We start from the raw sequence: 21,850 nt of genomic DNA on the forward strand, positions 1-21,850 counted from the left end.
ACTCACTCGCCTTTGTCCACAAGAATTCATTCTTCCACTCAGTGAGACAAGAACCTAGCTCTCCCGCTTCAAAGCAACACACTTTTTTGTAAGCATTCATTTCATTTATAGTAATTTTACTTATATGGAGGAAAACTTTGGCTACTCAGAGCACCCCTAGACCTAGAAGTTATTTCTCTTCAATAATAAACTTGAATAAGAAATATCCTGAAACATTTTACATGCTTCTCTGCCTTTTTAAACAAAGTATGCTCATCATTAATGACTTCACCACTTCTTGATGCTGTGTTAAATCTGAACACAAATTATTCTATTGATTGATACCTTCAGAAACTGTTGAATGCTGTGTAACTGTTGATCCTATATCTCACTACTGCTGGTCCTTACGAATCTATGTTTTTGTAACTTTTTTCCAGCCACCTTGATTTTAGACTGTCGTTACTCATTTATCAGTATTGTCAGTATTTTAGCTTTTTAAAGTCAATTATGGGCTTCTTAATCAGTGAAACAAGTCTCTTAAAGTTAGGAAAGATAGGAGAGGCTTATAAGTGTGGGCCTCTTCTAAGATTAAACAGGCTTGAGCTTTAGATAAGGACTTCACAATTTTCAGTTGCTCAGAGAACTTTGTAAATTCCTGCTTCCTTATTCTGCTTTGGTTGATAGAGTTGTTTGGTAACTACTTTCTAGTTAGGTGAAGTATTTAATAAGGTCTTCTAGAAACTTTTAACATTGTTGCATATGGTTTATAACAAATGCATTAAAATTAATATAAGTAGTTCACTGGTTATGGCCTTAGGTCCAAAGGATTTTGAATACTGCTCTGGAAATGTCTTGCCAAAAAAAACTTTCATTGAACAGTAACAATAAAAACAAACAAATCTGAATAATGCAAACATCTGGCTCTGACTTTGCCTTTCTAAGCCCAGGCTTCCTTGTCATTCTATACAAAGCCTGATTGTCTTCCTAGAAGGCCTGCGGTCCTCATTTACATTTTCCCTCCAGCTTGGTAAACCTGACAGCCAAAAGCTTCCAGTAGTCCAGTTGTAGTGACATTTTAAAGAATGATCTAAACTTCTCAATAATTCTGTGGTGGGAGAGAGGAGAGACTCGAATAAGAAACAGCCCTGGGATCAAAGGATGTTTCTGGTATGAATGTTACTTCCCTTCAACCTGAATGTTTTTAACTAGTCTCAAGGAAACAATGAGAACAGTTTGCTTGGATTCTATGTTGGAAGCTTGCTTTTAATTTACTGCTATTTATTTCCAGGTGGAGCACCAGTATTCCCACAAATTCACAGTAGTGGTGTTACGTGCCACCAAAGTGACCAAGGGGGCCTTCGGTGACATGCGTAAGTGTCCTTATTTGCTTTTCTGTTGAAAATGAGTAATTGCGGTTCACTCTTTAGTTGCTCTAGTTCTCTGATAAGCGGGGGGCTGTCCCTCTTTCAAATGTGGTTATCTTTGTCCAGATCTTTAAATGACGACATTTTGAAAAGTTCTCTGTCTGATCTCTGTCAGAATAGTGTTTTATCTTGACTTTAGATTAATTGAGAGTACTTGGAGTCAGACAAAATGATGTCTTAGGACATACAGATTTTTGGAATTAAAATTAATTCTATTTTGGAAAGAGTGCTGAGTCAAGAAAAAGACTTCATGCAAGCTGCCTGAGGCATGGTGCCTACAGGATTTAAAAAAATGCAGTTTCTCTAGTTCTTATGCCTTTGAGTGTTTTTATTATGTGTGGCAATAGCTATAGAAACTGGTGGTAATGCAGCTGGAAACCACACAGCCTGAGGATAATGGTCAATTAGCTTGCCGGCAGGATCCCTCTCCATGCTTTGTTTCCTGGTTAATCTCCCCACTCAAATGGCTGGGGGTCACGGAGGTGGGAATCCAAAGCAAGATAAGGATTATGATGGACGAATTTGGCAAAGTTTTAGATTATTGCTAAAATATGGGAATAGGCAATTGACCCCTCAGAAGAGGTTTTGGAGAAAGAACGGAGGTTGCAGTTAATGGGTCTGGGAAACAGGGAAGTCTGCCCTGCCGGTACTCAGAGAAGAGAATCTTGGCGGTGAGAGTGCGGAGAAGTCCCAGGCTGAGCAAACAGCGTGTTCAAAAGCGAGAGAGCAGAATGCTTGTGAGGACCTAGAACAGGTCCAGTGTTGTTAGAGAACAGAGAGCAAAGGGGAAGGGGGACAAGCACTAATAGGACAAAGTCCAAGATTGCAATTTCATCAGAAATGCGATGGGGAAAATTTTGATGGCATTTGACTCACGAGTCACACGATTGGATCTTCATTTTAAAAAAAATGTTTTTTCTGGCCATATTATGTTAAATAGATTGGAAGCAAATGCGGACTATACTTTTTATTTTTAAGAATACAAATAATAGGGGAGCCTAGGTGGCTCAGTTGGTTAAGTGACTGCCTTCAGTTCAGTCATGATCCCAGGGTTCTGGGATTGAGCCCCGCATTGGGCTCTCTGCCCACTGGGGAGCCTGCTTCTCCCTTTCCCTCAGCTGCTCCCCTTGCTTGTGCTCTCTCACTCTCTCTCTGTCAAATAAATAAATAAAATCTTAAAAAAAAAAGAATACAAATAATAATACAAGAATAAAAATGAGTTTGTTGAAATGGGCCAATGGAGAAAAGTTAAATACTAAGAAAAAAAAAACGCAAGCTCGGTGCTCAAGCCTTCAGTGAATGAAAAAGCGTGTCTGGGGAGTGGGTAGAAGGTAGGAGTAAAATGGGAAACAGGACGTAGAATCTAAGGGTAAGAGTTTTGGATGAGCAGAGATTTTCATGAGAGGTGAGGGAACAAGGACAATTTCTTCAACTTTCATCTGGACCAAGGGTTTATATTCTAAATTTTATCTCCTACTTCTGTCCAACCCATTCGATCACACTCTTGTCAGTGTTCTGAAGTGATTCTTATTTTACATTTTCTAATCCTTTGCATTTTCATCATTTAAATGATAGTTCACTGGAAGAAAGAGAAGTCACATCAGAAGCCATATTTAAAAACCGGCATATCCCCCATGGCCTGGGGAAAAGGCATAGGCTTTACAACTCAAGAGCTCCACTGTTAGAAAAGCTGTTCTTAATTCACCAGAAGCCTGTGTCAGGAACTCGCCAGGCATCTAAGTTACTGACCTAATTTGACTTTTAAAAAAATATAGTTTTGTCATATACAAAGCAGCAGCAACTCCTTCCCGTAGTGCAGGGCTCTGTCGAGCAGAGACAGTGGGTATTACTGTGTTTAAGATGAGCCCCACCGGGTACCTGGGTGGCTCAGATGGTTAAGCGTCTGCCTTCAGCTCAGGTCATGATCTCAGGGTCCTGGAATCGAGTCCCTCATCGGGCTCCCTGCTCTGCGGGAAGCCTGCTTCTCCCTCTGCCTCTCTCTCTCTGTCTGTAATGAATAAATAAATAAAAAATCTTTAAAAAAAAAAAAAAAGATGAGCCCCACGGCAGTCCAAACTCTGCTCTGTGAGTTGCCTTCAGCTGGTATGTATCTGATTTCCTAGCTGCTTCCCCCATAGGCACAGGCACTTGGCCTGTGGTTATTTGAAGGAAGGCGGGGACTTACTTCTCATCGTTCTCATTGTTTCCTTGAGACGAGTTGTGGTGACATTGTAAAGCATGTCACCATTGTGTAGCAAGTGTCATTTTAAACTTAGAGGAGTGACATTGATAATAATACAAATTAACATGGGATATTAACTCGAATCATGAAATAGGAAACAGGTGCATTTTGAATCCCCCACTGTGTACCTAGCACAGGTTAGACCCATGGTGTCTAGAAGTTTCCTTTTGAAAAGGAAGGACCCATGGAAGGAATAGCCACTGGCAATTAGTCTCAGTAGGAGAAAGGGCAGTATTACGACATTCTGCTAAGATTTTTATTCAGCATTTGTAATTTGATTTTAGTTCACTTGAGTTATTACATAATTTTTTTGAAGTGAGGGAGGGAATTGTTGTCAACCTTTTATATCACTTTATTGAATTTATCGAAAGTCAGGAGGAGATAAGAAGGAAGAACAAGAGAAAGTCTTAGAGAAATGAATTCATTGAGAAGGTTAGCATGAAAAAGTAAAGGGATAATATACAGTGCCAAGCACTTTATTTTTGAGAAGTTGTAGGAGATTATTACAGTGAGAAAAGGGATTGGCATTAGCTGTCACTTTTCTAAGAGGAGTTTTGATCATATTGTTTGGTGAGCTTGATCAATACAAATTACCAAGTAAACTGAATTTGGGATCTCTGTATATAGAACTTCTTTCAATATGGACAAGGATAAAGCTATAAGAAATGTCCTAAGGTCCGTGAAGACCATGATAACAGAAACCTACACTCTTTTCTGTTGTTGATAGTGTCTGCATTTATTTAGAAAGGCAAATTTCCATAAAGTTTTACATGTTGGTAAAGAAGAATGACAGAGGGCGCCTGGGTGGCTCAGTTGGTTAAGCGACTGCCTTCGGCTCAGGTCATGATCCTGGAGTCACAGGATCGAGTCTCACATCGGGCTCCCTGCTCGGCAGGGGGTCTGCTTCTCCCTCTGCCCTCTTCCCTCTCATGCTCTCTGTCTCTCATTCTCTCTCTCTCAAATAAATAAATAAAATCTTAAAAAATAATAATAAATAAAAATTAAAAAAAATAAAAAATGTTGGGGAAGGGGAGGGTATGTGCTATGGTGAGCGCTGTGAATTGTGTAAGACTGTTGAATCACAGACCTGTACCTCTGGAACAAATAATACATTATATGTTAAAACATATATATATATATAGTAGGAAGGGAAAAATGAAGGGGGGGAATCGGAGGGGGAGACAAACCATGAGAGACTATGGACTCTGAGAAACAAACTGAGGGTTTTAGAGGGGATGAGGTTGGGGGATGGGTTAGCCCGGTGATGGGTGTTAAGGAGGGCACGTATTGCATGGAGCACTGGGTGTTATACGCAAACAATGAATCATGGAACACTACGTCAAAAACTAATGATGTAATGTATGGTGACTAACATAGCATAATAAAATAAAATTGAAAAAAAGTGTTGGGGAAAACACAAATCATATATGATAATGGAGGCTAGTCTCAGAATTCAGAACTATGGATACCGTAGTGTTTTTGTTTATCTATATTCTAAAGATTTATTTATTTATTTTAGAGAGAGAGAGCGCCAGCCTTGTGGGGGTGGTGGGCAGAGGGAGAGGAAGAGAGAAAATCTCAAGCAGACTCCCTGCTTGAGCGAAGAGCCCAACCTGGGGCTCGATCCCATGACCCCGAGATCATGACCTGAGCCAAAATCAAGAGTCGGAGGCTCAATGGACTGAGCCACTCAGGTGCCCCACCAGTGTTAGATATTTTTAATGTCCGAATTAAGAACATATACTAAGGATTCTTGTCTGGTTACTTAATGGACACTGAACTCTTTCTCTTTACTGAATTATCGTCATCAGCATTAGGGTTTTAAGGATAGTTGTAGGATGGCAGATGGATCTTCTTTAATATTCAGGAGAATGCAGAGCTTAATTCCAACATTTAAACTTTAAGAAAAAATAAATATACTTGGGAGAATTATGAGCTCATTGTATTGAAACCAATTTTTATAAGATTGTATTGCTTAATATCTTAAGGTACTCTTTTAAGGTTTTTTTTAAGAACCTCAAGCTTTTATTTTTCATCATGTCTCTCTCTGTGGGTAAATGATTTATTGCAGGTAAACTCACAGCAAGATCTAGACCAAGTTCCTAATTTTTAAACAGCTGTGCCATTTGCAGGTCCAAGGCTGACCTCATCTCCCCACTTAGAGCTTTTCAAACATTAATATCCATATGAATCACCAGGGATTCTTAGTCAAAGTGCATATTCTGATTTAGTAGGTCTAGGAAAGGTCTCCCTCTTTCCTCCAGTCTTCCTCTCCCAAGCAGCAGCCTCGATCCTCTCACCTCTAGGAACACCAAGAGGATTTAGCCTCTTCAAAGGACATGACTCTCAAACACATAGGGTTAATAATTCGCTGGGAAAGGAGCTTAGAACTCAACCTTCCTATGGTACATGTTTGCCTGAGAGGCAGGGTGTTGGGTGTGTATGTACAAAAACATTATTATTTAATTTTTTGAGAATCTTCATCAGCAGCAAAAGCAATGTGGAAATTACTTTGAGAATGTATTATCCCTCTCTGGTAGATATTCTTGAATAGCACAGTGATCAAATCTCTAGGGAGAGCATATTTATGAAAGAATGTGGTCTCCAGAGGCAAAACACTACTCACCAGTGCCGTGTCCTTGAGCAAATTTTCTCTGTCTTCTTTTTTAATCATAGAGATGTTAGGAGAATTCAAGGAGTTGACTAATGTGAAGTACTCACATGCCTGATCCACGGTACACACTCAATGTGTTACCTATTATGGCTAAAATTATTTCAGATCCCAACATCAGAAGACATTTATTTCTTAAATATAATCTCTGTGTGAGCTGAAGAATATTCTCTGGGGATAGTCTGTGCACTGGGATAATTTTCACTTTTTCATCTTGGAGACAAGAAATTTCCATGGTGAATGTGTTGAGCAAATCGCTGGATCCTTCTTTTTCAGCTTGGAAGAAAGAAATGGTGGAATGGCACTTCCGTTGTCTTTTCTGATACACTTGGGCACAGTTCACTCCTGTGTTCCTCTCACAGCAGTCCAGACTCTGTTTAACACTTGTCACCTGGGCATCTAATCAAGCATTTGTAAAACTGTGGCCTGTGTCTTACTCACTTTTTAGAAAATCGGTGCTTAGCCTTGAGTCTGGCCTAATAGTTAGATCTCAGAGAATTTTGGATTAATGAATAGAATGCACAAATGTGTGTAATTACACCTTTCTTCTTGGATATTGCTTTCTTTTTGCCTCACTAAAGAGAGAATTTTTTTTAATGTTTTTTATTTATTCATGAGAGTCAGAGAGAGAGAGAGAGAGAAGCAGAGGCAGAGGGAGAAGCAGGCTCCCCACTAGCAAGGAGCCTGATGCGGGACTCGATATCCCAGGACCCTGGGATCATGACCTGAGCCGAAGGCAGACACTCAACCATCTGAGCCACCCAGGTGCCCCACTAAAGAGAGAATTTTAAAAATAATTTTAGGGATGCCTGGGTGGCTTAGTCGGTTGAGCATCTGACTCTTGATTTTGGCTCAGGTTATGATCTCGGGGTCGTGAGATCGAGCCCCTTGTCAGGCTCCATGCTGGGTGTGGAGCCTGCTTGGGATTCTCTCTCCCTTTGCCCCTTCCCCCACTCCCCTCTCTAATAATAATTTTATACTCCATCTTTTTTTTTTTTTTTTAAGACTTTATTTATTTGTTGGAGAGAGAGAAAGAGAGCACAAGCAGGGGGAGCGGCAAGCAGAGGGAGAAGCAGGCTTCCCGCAGAGCAGGGAGCCCGATGCGGGGCTCGATCCCAGGACCCTGGGATCATGACCTGAGCCAAAGGCAGAGGATTAACTGACTGAGTCACCCAGGCATCCCTATACTCCATCTTTTTTGTAAATTATAAACACTGCTGCTATTTCTATCCATAGCTATCTAGAATTTTCCTGGGTTTCAATGTACAGAAACTTTATAACACCTTTGGATTAATATAATCAATCTTTTCTTAGATTAATTATGGTGTTTCAAATATATATATATTTTTTATAAGTGGCGCTGCTGTTAGCCTATAGCCGCCTGCTACCCTTAAGTATATTTTTCTGAAGTCAGATATTTCCCTAGCATTAGCCCTTAAGTTAATGATGAACATGAGTTTTGGTTTACTAATATTTTTGGAATGTTTTGAGTATCCACCCAAGGTTTTAAAAATTCTATGTATAATGAAACTGTTTCCCAGTGGGATTTTTATGGGAGATAATTTCGAGATGAATAAAATGTTCCAGAACATGCCTGTCTCTGATCTCTTATCTTGTATTTTCTGTAAAGTTGAGAAATAGATTGTGTTAGGAGGGCACTACTGTTCTTTTTTCATTTCGAATGTCACGTAGTTTATTAAATGGACAAATGTTTTATGAGTACAGTTAGTCCTTTTTATCTTTATTTAAATGTCATAAGATTTTGTGTGTGTGTGTTATATGTATATATTTGTGTGTCTAGGTCTGATGAGTACAGTAAATACTGTCCTATGATATTTTGGTAATATTAATCAGTCCTTGGGTAGATTTTTACCACATTTATTCAATAAGATTAACAGCTATATTGCAGTTGTATATTTGATAGCAATGCTTTTGAGACATAATAAAAGCAGGTTCCCATCAAAATGAAGAGTATGTTACCAGCACTCATAGGGACACAATCCACATGTTCCCTCTCTTTTTTTTTTATTTATTATTATTTTTTTAAAGATTTTATTTATTTATTTGAGAGAGAGAGAATGAGAGAGAGCACATGAGAGAGGGGAGGGTCAGAGGGTGAAGCAGACTCCCTGCCGAGCAGGAAGCCCGATGTGGGACTCATCCAGGGACTCCAGGATCATGACCTGAGCCGAAGGCAGTTGCTTAACCAACTGAGCCACCCAGGCGCCCCCCTCTCTTTTTTTTTAAAGACCTATCACTGATTGAGCCTCCTTATTATTTTTTTTTATCATATATGTCTTATACTTGGGCTTCTTTGTCTTAAAATACTTTTTATATTTTAGTGTGTATACATATTTTAATGTATATAAAAATTATATATTAACATGTATACTTTAACATGTTAATGTTATACCGAGTGAAGGGAAATCTTCATTCTAAAAACTTTTTAAAAACTGAGTGATATGCAAACTTCTTTTCATATGTTAAGTAAATTCTCTTTGCCAAAAATCACATACCACTTCTGTATTGAAAAGGTATGATTAATATCTCATGGAATTAAGTTTAAAAGTAGTTAAATGTTTCTTAAATTTCCTCGAAAAAGTATGCTCTTAAACTTTTTATGTCAAAGAGAATACCTCTGCTGCTCTAAAAATTTAAACATGTGAAAACATTTATCATTATATTATTTTAGTATATTTCCATATTTTAAAATTTTTCTTAAAAATTAAAAGTATATAATGTAGAGATTGAAATGACTAGTAAGTGAAATGATTAATGAAACTTAGCCAAGGGATAGTCTGGGGATTTTTGTAAATGTTACTGACTCCTTAGAAGTATTCTTCCATTGCATCAATTCCTCCCGATGCATCAATATATTTTTTATGAACTATTTTAGATAAAATTCTAGACAAAATTATTTTAAGTTGATGTACAAGGTTAATCGAAATCTGCAGATGCAAAATGAAATAACAGCTTTGAACTTTTAACTTTGCAAAAGAAATGTTACAGAAATATATAATGCGTTATAAATGTCCATTATTAACATCCTCATTGATAAATGCTGACCATCTGCTGTTTATACCTCGTACTCCCCAGTGCCTTGAGAAATACAAAAGAAATAAACATAATACGTGTGGTAGATAACTTTATTGAATGCCTGTCCCATACCCAAGAGGAAGCATGGCTTAGAGATCAGAGCAAGGACTCTGGAAGTAGCTTGCTTGGATTCAACTCTCCCTTCTATTTATTAACCACATGATTTTGGGTAAGTTACTTACTTTTTCTAGGCCCCAATTTCCTCAGTGGTTAAATGGGCGTAATAATTATACCTTCCTCATAGATTTTTTTTATGAGGATTAAATAAGATTATAGTGTTTAGAAAGGGGCTTGATGAATAGTATACACAATACATGTTAAATAAACAAAAATGCGAAGGAGAGTTCTTAGAACTTAACATCATACCTCATTTATTCAGTTTAGTAACATGAGAAGATATGTGCTGTTTTTATTTTAATTTTACAGATACAAACATTTTTAAAAAGACATTAAATAATCTAAAATCACACAGCTGTTAGGTTTTATGGCTAGAACTTGAACTTATCTCACTCTGATGCGTACTTGTGCAGCAGCTTTGCCTTTGAGCTATTTGTGGTCTCGATGAAAAGATGAAATAGATATGAATAACTCTGGAAGACTAGCCCAAGAAGGTATGCACTCAGTAATTGTGTGTTTAGGCGATACGATGTTACTGTTGAAAAGTGTTGGCAGTAAGCTTCGCAGAAGACTTCACAGCTTGAATGGAGATTGAGATAGGTTTTATAACTAAGTAGAATTTTAATATGTTATTATTAAATAATTCTGACATTTTAGTTTAGAAAAAAATCATAAAAGATTTTAAACATGGGACAGGCATAGTATGTGTACTATACATTATTAGGGAATCTGGCCATTTTTTAATGGTTTATGCTAATGAATAAATGTGAGGTAGCAGGGATAATGCCTTGTTTGAGTACAGTGGGTCTAGGCAGGGGTAGGGGGTCAGTTTTGCTACACAGGGTACACTGGGTCATAATATCTAGTGACATTCTTAATTGTCACAGTTAGGGGATCCTACTGGCATCTCATGTGTAGAGGGCAGGGAGCATCGCAGAGCAATGCTCTGACCCAAAATGTCAGTATCGTCAGGTTGAGAACTCCTTTTTTTAATGAAAAATAAGAATTGTTCTTGTGTAGAGTAGAATGCGTATCTACAGCTAAATCCATATAGCCAACATTAACCATATAAATTAATGTTTTATAATACTACATAAGAATTTTTGGAGAATTACTCTCTCTCCAACCCAAAGAGATGCCAAGAAACATTCCTAGATGCTAAACTTTTAAAAACATTCCAAACATAGATAAACTGGTAACAAAGGTATTTTTAGTTTCCTTCCAAAAAGGTATCCCAGAGATTTAAGTAAAAAGACAATGCAAGTAGTAACAAACATTTCAGTTCTATTCTAGATTGACATTTTGCTTGCTTTGGGTTGTTTTGAATTGAACTTTCTCTGTTTTCTCATGAATATCAACATTCTTTACAGTAAGTTTTGTTTTGTTTTTTACTATATGCCTGATGGGAGCCCGCTTCATTAATGTACTGAGTCAGTTGTTAGTTCAAGCTGTACACAAGTCAAGCTGACATAAGTCAGTTGTGTATAGATGTTACTGGGCTTTCTTCCTGGCATCCAGTTGGCTGATGCTACATTCTGATAGTTTCTTGTCCCTTTGCAAAAGGAAACGTGTGACCCAAGAAAGCGCTTTCATAGATCTGAGGCTGTGAGAAAAAGAAAAATGAAAAAAATAGGGAGAGTTCAAATTGGAGACTCTGCCTGATCAAGGGATTCAAAAATAGTGTTAATAAAACTGCTTTGTAATTTCCAGTGAGGGAAAGATATTGTATGATGATCTGGGTTCCCAGACGATGCTGCTGCCGTGGTAAGGGCTTTGCTTCTCTCTCTCTCCAGTGTATCCGGACTCACTGCTGAAGTTCTGTGTCACGAAACCACACTGAATTCACTAACTTTTCCAGCTTCTGCATTTCCAGCAATTTGCAGGGACTACCCTTCAGCATCTAAAGCCATCACAGTTCCAACTCTGAGCCTGTTCTGGAGGAAGCAGGGGCTACTCTCTACAAACAAGTCCCTTGACATTCTCCTCTGTTCCTTGGAATTATTAAGGGGGGCAAAATGGGATTCAAAGGTTTATTATTATATTTGCATTTAGAACTTGAAAATAAAGGTTAAATGCAAATGCACTTAGAAGAAATGACTGGCATTGACTTCTGTACAAATGAATGAGATGAGACAGAGCTCCAGGAAGGTTGAGACATACTAGGCAAGGGTAGAGAGAAGTTAGAGAGGGAAGATTGTTGGGCCTAAAGTAAAGGTCACCCCTTCTGCAGTATTGCTCAGGTTTAGTCCATCATCCATTACTTCAATAATATTTATATGTTCCTATAATGTTTCAGACTTTATGCTAGACTCTTAGACATAGTAGTGAATAGGAAGGATGTGGTTCCTGCCATCATGGAGCTTATAGTTTACTAGAGGCAAAAATAGGTAAGAGTTATTAGTGTTGGTATATTTGAAAGAGCAAGGAATTTGGCTTCAGAAAGACTAGGCTAAAATCCGGTCTCTGAACGACCTTGCTCAGCATACTAAATGCCTCTGAGTCTCTGCTTCCTCACCTACGTAATTGGGAGAATAATACCTAAATCAGCAAGTTGAAGCTTGATGTGGAATTATTTTTATTTTATGCGTATGTATATAGATGTAGCCTCCAGGGTTTATAGTGATTTATAGTGGCCAATTTTACTTGATAAGAAAACAGAACAACTAGTTGACGACGGATGTATGAACTGGATAAGGGAAAAAAGAAGAGCTCATTCCACTCATCCTTTATGTGTACAGTATTTGGACTCTTGAAAATTCTTAGGACAAGGACACAACTTAATGTTTAGTTATCAGCTAAAATGTCAAAAAGAAAGCATAAGGATATGCACAAGTAAAAGAGAAGCCATGTTTTCTTACTCAGAATGGATGCTTCTGCCATCAGTGTGACTGTATGGAATGTTCAAAATGTATGGATTCCAGGGATGCCTCGTGGCCTAAATGTTGACTCTTGAGGGTGATGCTGCTGTGCATGGTGGAGGAGGGTCACTGACTGGAAGGAGAACCTGGGGTCCAGTTGGGGGAGCTCTGCAGCCCTCTCTCACCACGCTTAGGCCTGCCCTCCCAGTCCTAGTCAGTGAAGGACAAAAGTGTGTTTCACAAAGACAATCGTGGTATTATGGTGGAGGCATTACAAAGAGTGGTTTGAATGTGGGGAAAATAAGCAACTATGAGATTATATGAAGAGTCAGGTGAGAGGTATTGCTTAATTGAACTGGGGCGGTGATATTTTGAGTGGGCTTGAGGAAGCAGAATTGATGACCACGTGAGGGGTGGAATAGGTGAGGCAGATGAGACAGAGAAGCCGTGAAGAAAAGAGAACAATTCTTGTGTTTCCTGCTCTGATGGCTGGGAGTGATGGATCCGTGAAGTAAATTAGGAAAGTTAGGAAAAATAACAAGTTTTTACTTTTAGGTTTTTGGTTTATTTTGCTTTATTTTTCTTTTGTCTTGCGGATAAGGAAAGAAAGATGGAGAGAAAATAAATTTGTTTTGTACTTGTTGAGTTTGAGGTATTTTCAAGGCATTCAAGAACAGATTCAAAATCTCAAAGGAGAGAGGGGCTCAGAGATATAGATTAGAGACAATGTCCTATTTCTGTGACAACTAGAGCTAAGAGAGGATTAAAGGACTTCCAGAATTGACAGAATGGTTAAAAAAAAGATGGAAGCCTTTAAAAATGTATCACTCTGCAGTAGGATTTATATGGACATGTGATCAAGAATCTCGTATCTGTCGAGTTTATACCATCTCCTTCTTGCAACCTTGAGGGAGTGAGTGAATGCATCATGACTGCCCTTTAAACCTTGAAGATGATCAGCTTTAAAGGATATGAGATTAATCAAACTGCAGGATTCATGTGTGCCACATGATCTGAGAGGTACATACATATTGAGTGTGTTTTTTAAGACTCTGTAAATAACAGATAATTCCTTAACAAGTTGGTTTTGACCACATGAGCATTCATTTTTTTTTAAGGGGTTCACTTCATCTTGAAGGACTCTTTTGAAGGATTTGTAAGAGATACGACATGAAAGCCCACAAGTTAGTGTGAGCTGAGGGGAAGACGGTAGAGAAAGATACACTGAGGGAACATTTACAGAACTAGGTAGGAAATCACAAGTCATGATATATTTTATTTGCACAAAGGGTATTGCACTGAGAAAAAGCTCATTGAGTTCTATACTGAAGCTATGATACGGCATGATGGTTGCCAGGAACTCGGGGAGTGGGAGGCGGGAACAGAGAGATGTCGGTCAAAGGATACAAACTTCCAGTTATAAGATGAATAAGTTCTGGGGATCTAATTACAACATGGTGATCATAGTTAACAATACTGTATTATATATTTGGAAGTTGCTAAGAAAGTAGATCTTCGATGTTTTCATCACAAAAAGAAATGGTATTTGTGTGAGATGATAGAGGTGTTAACTACCCCTACTGTGAACATTGCTTGGCAATATGTGTATCAGATTATCATGTTGTACATCTCATATCTCAATAAAGCTAAGAAAAAAGTTACAATAGGGAGAATAACTGATTATGTAATAGAACAAGGTGGAGCACAATGGGTCAGAATTTTACAAGGTGATGGGAATAGAAGCAGTAAGTATAGACTACATTTTTAAAAAAGATTTATTTATTTATTCGAGAGAGAACAAGAACATAGCAGGAGGGGTAGAGGGAGAGAGACAATCTCAAGTAGACCCCCATCTGAGTACGGAGCCTGATGTGGGACTTGATCTCAGGATCCTGAAATCATGACTCGAGCCGAAACCAAGAGTCGGATGCTTATCTGACTGTACCACCCAGATGCCCCAGTATAGACTACACTTATTTTTCTAAACTCTTTGCTGAGGATAGGAACGATCTTGAGGAATTGGCAAAATTAATGAAATCTTGTTTATTTTGTTATTGATCAACATTTGTTTATAGGTTGAGAAGATTTGGCCAGGGCAAAGCAAATAATTACAGATTAAATTTGGGCTAGGGATGAATGAGAAATAGAAGAGGTAGAGAATAGTATGAAATTGAGAGAAGAGGGTATAGAGATGTTTTCTTCTAAGACCTAAAGGAAGAACTTAAGTATGAATAAATACATTTTCTAATTATAAATTTTGCTTTATGGTTGTGATGTATGTGGAAGGGAAGTTGAATGAGTACATCTAATCCTCTTGTTTTGTTTTCCCAGTGAAGGATGAGTCTGAGTTGTGTCCTCGGATGAGGAGTAGTGGATAGGGTAGGTGACCTGAGAAATGCAGTAAATTTCTGGACAGTCATGTGAAGAGTGGAAATAAAAGGAATAGGGATTAGTATATGTTGGGTCAAGTTAATGACTCAGTGGTCATTGGACTATGCTGAAGTAACTAACAGCAGAGCATTCATTTCCCCTAAGTGCAACTTAGAAACCACAGATTAAATTAATTTTTAAAATGTCTGAAGGATTGAAAAGCCACTGGTCAACTGGGATGTTAAGGACCAATATCCCAGAGAAGTCGTTGAAGTATGCCCAGCATTCTGCAAGCCATTTCCCCCCTCAATCCATTGCTGGATCTAGGTGATTTGGGGGATAACAGGGAGACAGGGATGTGGAAAGTAGCCAAGCAGTGAAGAGGCAGAGAATCCAACAGAGCTTTGGCAATCTCGAAGGACATGGGGACACAAAAGCTGCATTTCAGAACTAAGCCAGTTAGAATTTGAGGGGCAATATCTCTGAGAGAGGGGAAGCCCATAGAAGCTGAAAGACAGTGCCTTCACTGTGTGCACTGGCCAAGTCTTAATCTGTGCAGGGCAACAGGCTGAGAAGCAAATATAAAATCCCCCGAAAACAAAGCAGAGGTATTGGCAGCCTCATGGTGCTAAGAGGGAAAAAAACTGGAGATCAGAACTGCCAAATGTAAGCCTACTTCACAGTGGGAATGAACAAGAGGTAGGCTGAACATTACAAAGCTTTGAGTCAATCTCCGATTTGAGACTTTGGGTTAAATTGAGGCGATCCATCCTATTCTCACTGCCTGCCAGAAGATAAGATGGGTCCTCTGTGGAAGTAGATCTAGCAGCCTCACAAATTTTCATAAAAAGTTCTGGCATTCAGCAGAGAATTGCCGGGTGTACCAAAAAACAAGATCAAGAAAAATAAATAGTTCTCCACATAATACCTAAAATAACTAAGATTAGGGGCGCCTGGGTGGCTCAGTCGGTTAAGCGTCTGCCTTCGGCTCAGGTCATGATCCCAGGGTCCTGGGATCAAGCCCCGCGTCAGGCTCCCTGTTCAGTGGAGAGTCTGCTTCTCCCTCTCCCTCTGCCTGCCTCTCTGCCTACTTGTGCTCTCTATCTCTGTCAAATAAATAAATAAAAATCTTTAAAAAAAAAAACCCTAAGATTAATATGCCTTTGGCTCAGGTCTTGATCCCAGGGTCCTGGGATCGAGCCCCACATCTGGCCCCCTGCTCAGCAGGGAGTCTGCTTCTCCCTCTCCCACTCCCCCTGCTTGTGTTCCTTCTCTCGCTGTGTCTCTTTCTGTCAAATAAATAAATACAGTCTTTAAAAAAATAAAAAAAAACTAAACTGCTGTTGAAATTCGTACATTTATCATGAGGCTAACAATTCCTTTCCTGGCCAGCCACTTGGCCAGCATAGTCCAGGGAAAGTGAAAAGGCTGGCTATCACAAACCCTTTAAGTTTTAAACCTTTAAGTCAAAAAGCTTTAAGTTCTCCACATAATTAGCATGATCAGGAAATCATAAACATTTCAAAGGAGGGACGACATTTGAGGACAATTCAGAGGCATTTATTTCAACAAATTATTATTTAATTTTTGGTCTTACTATGGTATTCCTATTTTGGTGGTGATGGAAGCAGAATGCTTGAATATCAGCCTGTCACCTTATATAGATTGCCATCTAACACACCACACATACTTTATTCTTGGATTTGTTTTCGTGTGGCCACTTGAAAATGTCTTTAATGGCTGGAAAGACACGGAAGTGAATTACTGGATTGTGCTTAATATAGTCTATGGCAGAATAACTCCATGACAGAAGGTCAGTAAGCCTATTGATTTCTTTTTTTTTTTTAAAGATTTTATTTATTTATTTGAGAGAGAGAGAATGAGAGACAGAGAGCACGAGAGGGAAGAGGGCAGAAGGAGAAGCAGACCCCCTGCTAAGCAGGGAGCCCGATGTGGGACTCGATCCCAGGACTCCAGGATCATGACCTGAGCCGAAGGCAGTCGCTTAACCAACTGAGTCACCCAGGCGCCCAAGCCTATTGATTTCTCAATGCCAAAATGTTTCTACTTTTCTGTGGGTGTTATTTACATCATTGTTGTTTAGTCGATTTTAATAATATATACTTTAATTTTTTTTTTTTTTTAATTTGAGACAGAGAGAATGAGAGAGAGAGAGCACATGAGAGGGGGGAGGGTCAGAGGCAGAAGCAGGCTCCCTGCCGAGCAGGGAGCCCGATGCGGGACTCGATCCAGGGACTCCAGGATCATGACCTGAGCCGAAGGCAGTCGCTTAACCAACTGAGCCACCCAGGCGCCCAATAATATATACTTTAAACCATGTTTTTCAAACTATGTACATAAGAATCACCTGGTCAAGCTGTTAAAAATGTAGATTTCTAAGCCTGTGCTCTGACCGAAGATACAAGGTGTTTGCATTTTTGATGCTCCAGATGATTCTGTGAAGATACTTTAGAGGACTGCATTTTGAGAAACCCACTTCAAGCTCACCATCAGCAGTAACAGCTCTTTGGAAAGTAATATTTTGACTGTGAATTTGGGAGAACTATTCCTTTGGGGATTTTTTAAATGCTGTTTATTACAAGAATTATAACAGGTTATAGGTCATCTTTATTTATAGTGGAGGGTTTAAGTTGTGGAGCAAAGTGGATATGAGAAACCCAATGGAGGACATTTAAAATAGAACTTAGAGAGTATAGAAGCTGCCATCAGCCCCTATCATGAATCACATAATATTTTGCTCAGACAAAGCTGAAATGACAGATGGACCTTTTATTAATTTAGGTAGGCACTCCTTAAACTACTAAAGTTTATGAGAGGTTTTACAACTCAGGAATTCTGAAGCTATTTCTGGTGCATGTAGTTTCATGTCATCTTTATGGGAGCAAAAAAAGATCTGTATTCCATACCCCCAACATTTTTGTTTGTCAAGATTTAGATAAAAGGATGAGAGGTAAGAATGTCTTTGCCCACACACTACCTCTTTGCTTTACCACCTATTTGGCTGGAATGAATCAAGGTGAAGCCGAATCAGTGATTCAACATCCAGTTACCCTATAGGCATTAATTCACAAAACTGTGAAATAAGTATACAGGAGAAAAAAACACCGAACATTTCTTTTCCTGCATTTGCCTTTTTCTACCCCCCCCCCCCCAAAGCACCGGGCTTGGTTTTGCCGTCAAAATGGGCTGCTCTCCCTTTTCAAGATTTTATTTATTTATTTGAGAGAGAGAGAATGAGAGAGAGCACATGAGAGTGGGGAGGGTCAGAGGGAGAAGCAGACTCCCTGCCGAGCAGGGAGCCTGATGCGGGACTCGATCCCGGGACTCCAGGATCATGACCTGAGCCGAAGGCAGTCGCTTAACCAACTGAGCCACCCAGGCGCCCTGCTCTCCCTTTTCAAAGCTTCCCTGCAGCTTTCCCTTTCTGAAGCCAGTGAAGATTATAGATGATGTAAAGAAAGTGAGCTATGTGATTATCGTAATCTGATTTTAAACTCGTGTCCTAAAACTCCTGTTCATCCTGCAGCGGATGCTACATCCTGCCACCGCTACGGATGGTTCTCGGCTTGCAGAGATCAGCCGTGATGCCGACTGCGGTATCAGAGCTTGCAGCTGGCTGTGCTTTTCCACTGCCCAGCACCTTTTGACAACTTAACGTTGAGGTCTCTTGCTAATGAAGCAAGGAGAGAAGCTCACACAACTAGCACTTTTGACAAGAGCTGTAGAATATTGATTGCATTTAAAAGTGAAAAGCAGAATCCAAAGTGAATTGAACAGGATTCTAATTTGCTTTTTAAAAAGGTCTGTCGATCAAGATATCCACTGATCTATTTGACAACATTGGTAATTGGGGATCTTATCTAAGGGGTGGGACCATAACCTGGGGCCTCATACTTGTTTTATGTTCATCCTTTTGCATATGCTGATGCATGTACCCGTTTGCTGCCCATCATGACCCCCTGGAGCCATACCTCGGGCCCCTGGACTGACCCCTGGATAGATTCTAACTGCCACACAGCCTGCCGCCCCATTTCAGTGGTCATCGTCCCATTCCCTAAGGGCAGTTAGGGTTACTATTCCAGGAGGAGGAATGAGTAAGGGACAGGGGGCTAGGTAGGGAGAGATAGGTAGGGGGCTAGGTGCTCAGGCTCACAGAAATCCCAAAAATGTGGCAGTGTGAGGAAACCAGAGATAAGGGAACAAACCTGCCCTAGGCATGTGGGGTGGGTATCTTTTTATGAAATCACCTGTGACCAGCAAGAATAACCAGACCCTAAAAAGGAAGTAAGCCATTGAAGGTGTTATGACTAGACCTTGCTCAATGGTGATATCATTAGAGATGTTAAAAGGATTTAAGTTCCCTGGTTAGCTTTCTATAAAAGACCAACCCTAACGGCCCTCAATGGCAACCCTGTAGGGACCCTTCTCACTCTTGAGAGCTTTTTCTGTATCTAACTTCTATCGCTTTACTCAACAAAAAAGGGGGCTGTTGGTCGATGTTTTGATACAGAAATGTAGTGTTGGCATCTTGTATTCTCTTTTCATCATCATTTTGTCAGAGTTAGAATTGGCTAAAGTATATGATCCAGACGGAGCACCCAGAATGGCTTAGAAGATGCTTATCTCCCTGACTGACTGACGCTACTCGGTTTGCTGCATCCTTTTCCCACATGGCTTCTCCCAAGGAACTTAACTTTCTGTTCTCTCCTTGTTTGGCCCAAGAAAACCTCCCCCTCCTCTCCTCAGATTCAAATGAAGACCAAGCCTCAAAGGCAATTTTGCCGCCTACGATTTGACTTTATTTGTGGGTGATAATCTGAGTGACTGAGTTACTAGTCACTGGCATAGTGTATCTGCTTGCCTCCCGTTTACTCTTGCCTCTAAAATTAGGCTGTTAGCATCTGACTCACTTCCATCGTTCAGATCTGCAGTTTTGCGTTGGGCTGCTCGGAAAGCCAAACTGCTTCTTGACAGGTAGCTCCTGGCAGAGAGCAGGCACTCAAATATTTGTTGAATGAATGAGTGATGTTTACCGTTTGCAGGCCTCCTCCTCCCAGACACTTTTTGTTTTCTAGATTGGTTTTTTTGCTTGGTTTTGGATTTTCTCATGTTTGGGGGAAACAACTAGAAAAGAGCATTAGCCCCATGAGAAAGCACCTGCCCTATGGGATGAAGAAGGGTTACATTTTTATACATTTAATGTGAAATCCCAACTGAATCTTTTCCTTTAAATCATGTGCTGACTTTTACTCAAAAGAGGAAAGATATTTTTCTTGATGATCTTCTACCACCTGCTGTTCTAAATATGTCATTTTATTTCTGACTTGACATCTTGAGCTCTGGCGCCATGGGAGAAATATGGTTGAGGAAAAGGAACGTCTCCAGGTTGAGGAGGTGCGAAGAGTCACCTGGTAGCATGCCCTTCTCTTCTTTGGCCCATTTCCCCTTGCCTTGCTTCCTGCTCAGTCTTTTTGTTTTCTAGCTTGTCTTCCATAGTCCTATTGAAAGATAGAAGCATTGAGTTAGAAATTGCAATATGTAAGTGTATCAGACCAACACATTGGATTCCTTATACTCACGCAATATATGCCAATTATAGCTCTGTAAAAATAAACAATACATAAAATTCCAATAACTGCCTATTTCCTTTTCTCTAAAGCAGGATATCGAAAGTGTGAACAGAAGATGACCTACATCAGTATCAGCTAGAATATTTGTTTAAAAATGCAGATTCCTAGGCCCTTTGCACATCTACTGATCATAGGTCTTAGGGGATGAGGGTCAAGGGTCTGCATTTTTAACCAGAACTCTAGGCATTTATATCGTACTCTTTTGAGACTCAGCTGCCCTTGACCAATGATGCATTAAGTCCAAGTGAGGAAATTAAATAAAAGACAATTCCAAATGCATATACCTCGTGTGTAGGCCTTTCCACTTTACAATAAAAATGCACACTTAATGGGCGCCTGGGTGGCTCAGTTGGTTGGGCGACTGCCTTCGGCTCAGGTCATGATCCTGGAGTCCCAGGATCGAGTCCCGCATCAGGCTCCCTTCTCCTTCTGACCCTCCCCCCTCTCATGCTCTCTCTCTCTCTCTCTCTCATTCTCTCTCTCAAATAAATAAATAAAATCTTAAAAAAAAAATGCACACTTAAAAAATGTAATCACCACATAGAACTATGAACAGTGCTTGAAAATTAAGTGAAGGGCATTGGTTAAATTGTTTGATGACCGTAACTATTGTTGAAAGACAAAGTATATTTTTTTAAAAATGTTTCTTTGAAAAGCAAGCATTTGAGAACTATTATTTTTGCTTTTCCTTTGTTTTCAATGTTTATATGTTTCTGTGTGGACCTCTGCACCACCTTCTCTCTCTCTCCCTCTCCCCTCCCACCACTGCTCATATTCCTAACTCTCTCACCCCCCTCTCTCCCTGCCCCCTACCTTCCTCCCTCTATCCTTCCCCCCTTCCCATAACTCTTAAGTCCAGCTCCTCTTTTGATAGCAAGGTCTACCTTATGATCTCATCTTTAGCACTTAAAAGAATGATTGTTGCAGCCAGATCTTCCTCTGAGACTTACTAGCTGGATGATATTAGACATATTGCTTAACATCTCTCATTTCCTGTTGCCTCAACACTGAAACAGAGCACTTAACCTTGTAGTGCCTTTGGGAGATTTAAACCAGACTAATGTGTGTAAAGCGCTTAACAGAGATCCTAGCAGTCATTACTCAACTGTAGGTTTTTATGGTTATGAATTTCAATGATTGCATGGGAAAGGATGTGTTAAAGAGAAAAGTTGAGTCCTTAAGTTAGGAGATTTTTAAGTATTGTGATAGTTGTTAGGTTCTGAAGAGATACAGATGAGTAAGAGTTGATCCCTGCCCTCAAGTTGTGGAGTCTTGTAAGGAAAAGACAGATAAATGTATAATTACATCCATAAAATACAGTGTGTACAATGTTGTAAGATGGTGAAGGACTCAATGGAACCACTAAGGAGGGAGTGATGAGTGTTTCCACTGCTTAGTGTCAGTTGCCTTGTTGCTATGTGAATATATAATGGGAAGAAACT

General features: G+C 39.6%; 1 protein-coding gene across 1 annotated transcript in view; it reads left to right on the forward strand.

Moving 5' to 3' along the window:
• The window catches only part of PLA2G4A (phospholipase A2 group IVA), a 152,648-nt gene that overhangs the window by 44,680 nt on the left and 86,118 nt on the right, over positions 1 to 21,850 (forward strand). The window contains exon 4 of the mRNA XM_035010687.1: positions 1,268 to 1,349. Within this exon, the coding sequence (XP_034866578.1) occupies positions 1,268 to 1,349 (82 nt within the window). The remainder of the gene's footprint in view (positions 1 to 1,267; positions 1,350 to 21,850) is intronic.

This window comes from Mirounga leonina, unplaced genomic scaffold, assembly GCF_011800145.1.
Source record: "Mirounga leonina isolate KUSES-001 unplaced genomic scaffold, KU_Mleo_1.0 Mir_154, whole genome shotgun sequence".
NCBI lineage: Eukaryota > Metazoa > Chordata > Mammalia > Carnivora > Phocidae > Mirounga > Mirounga leonina.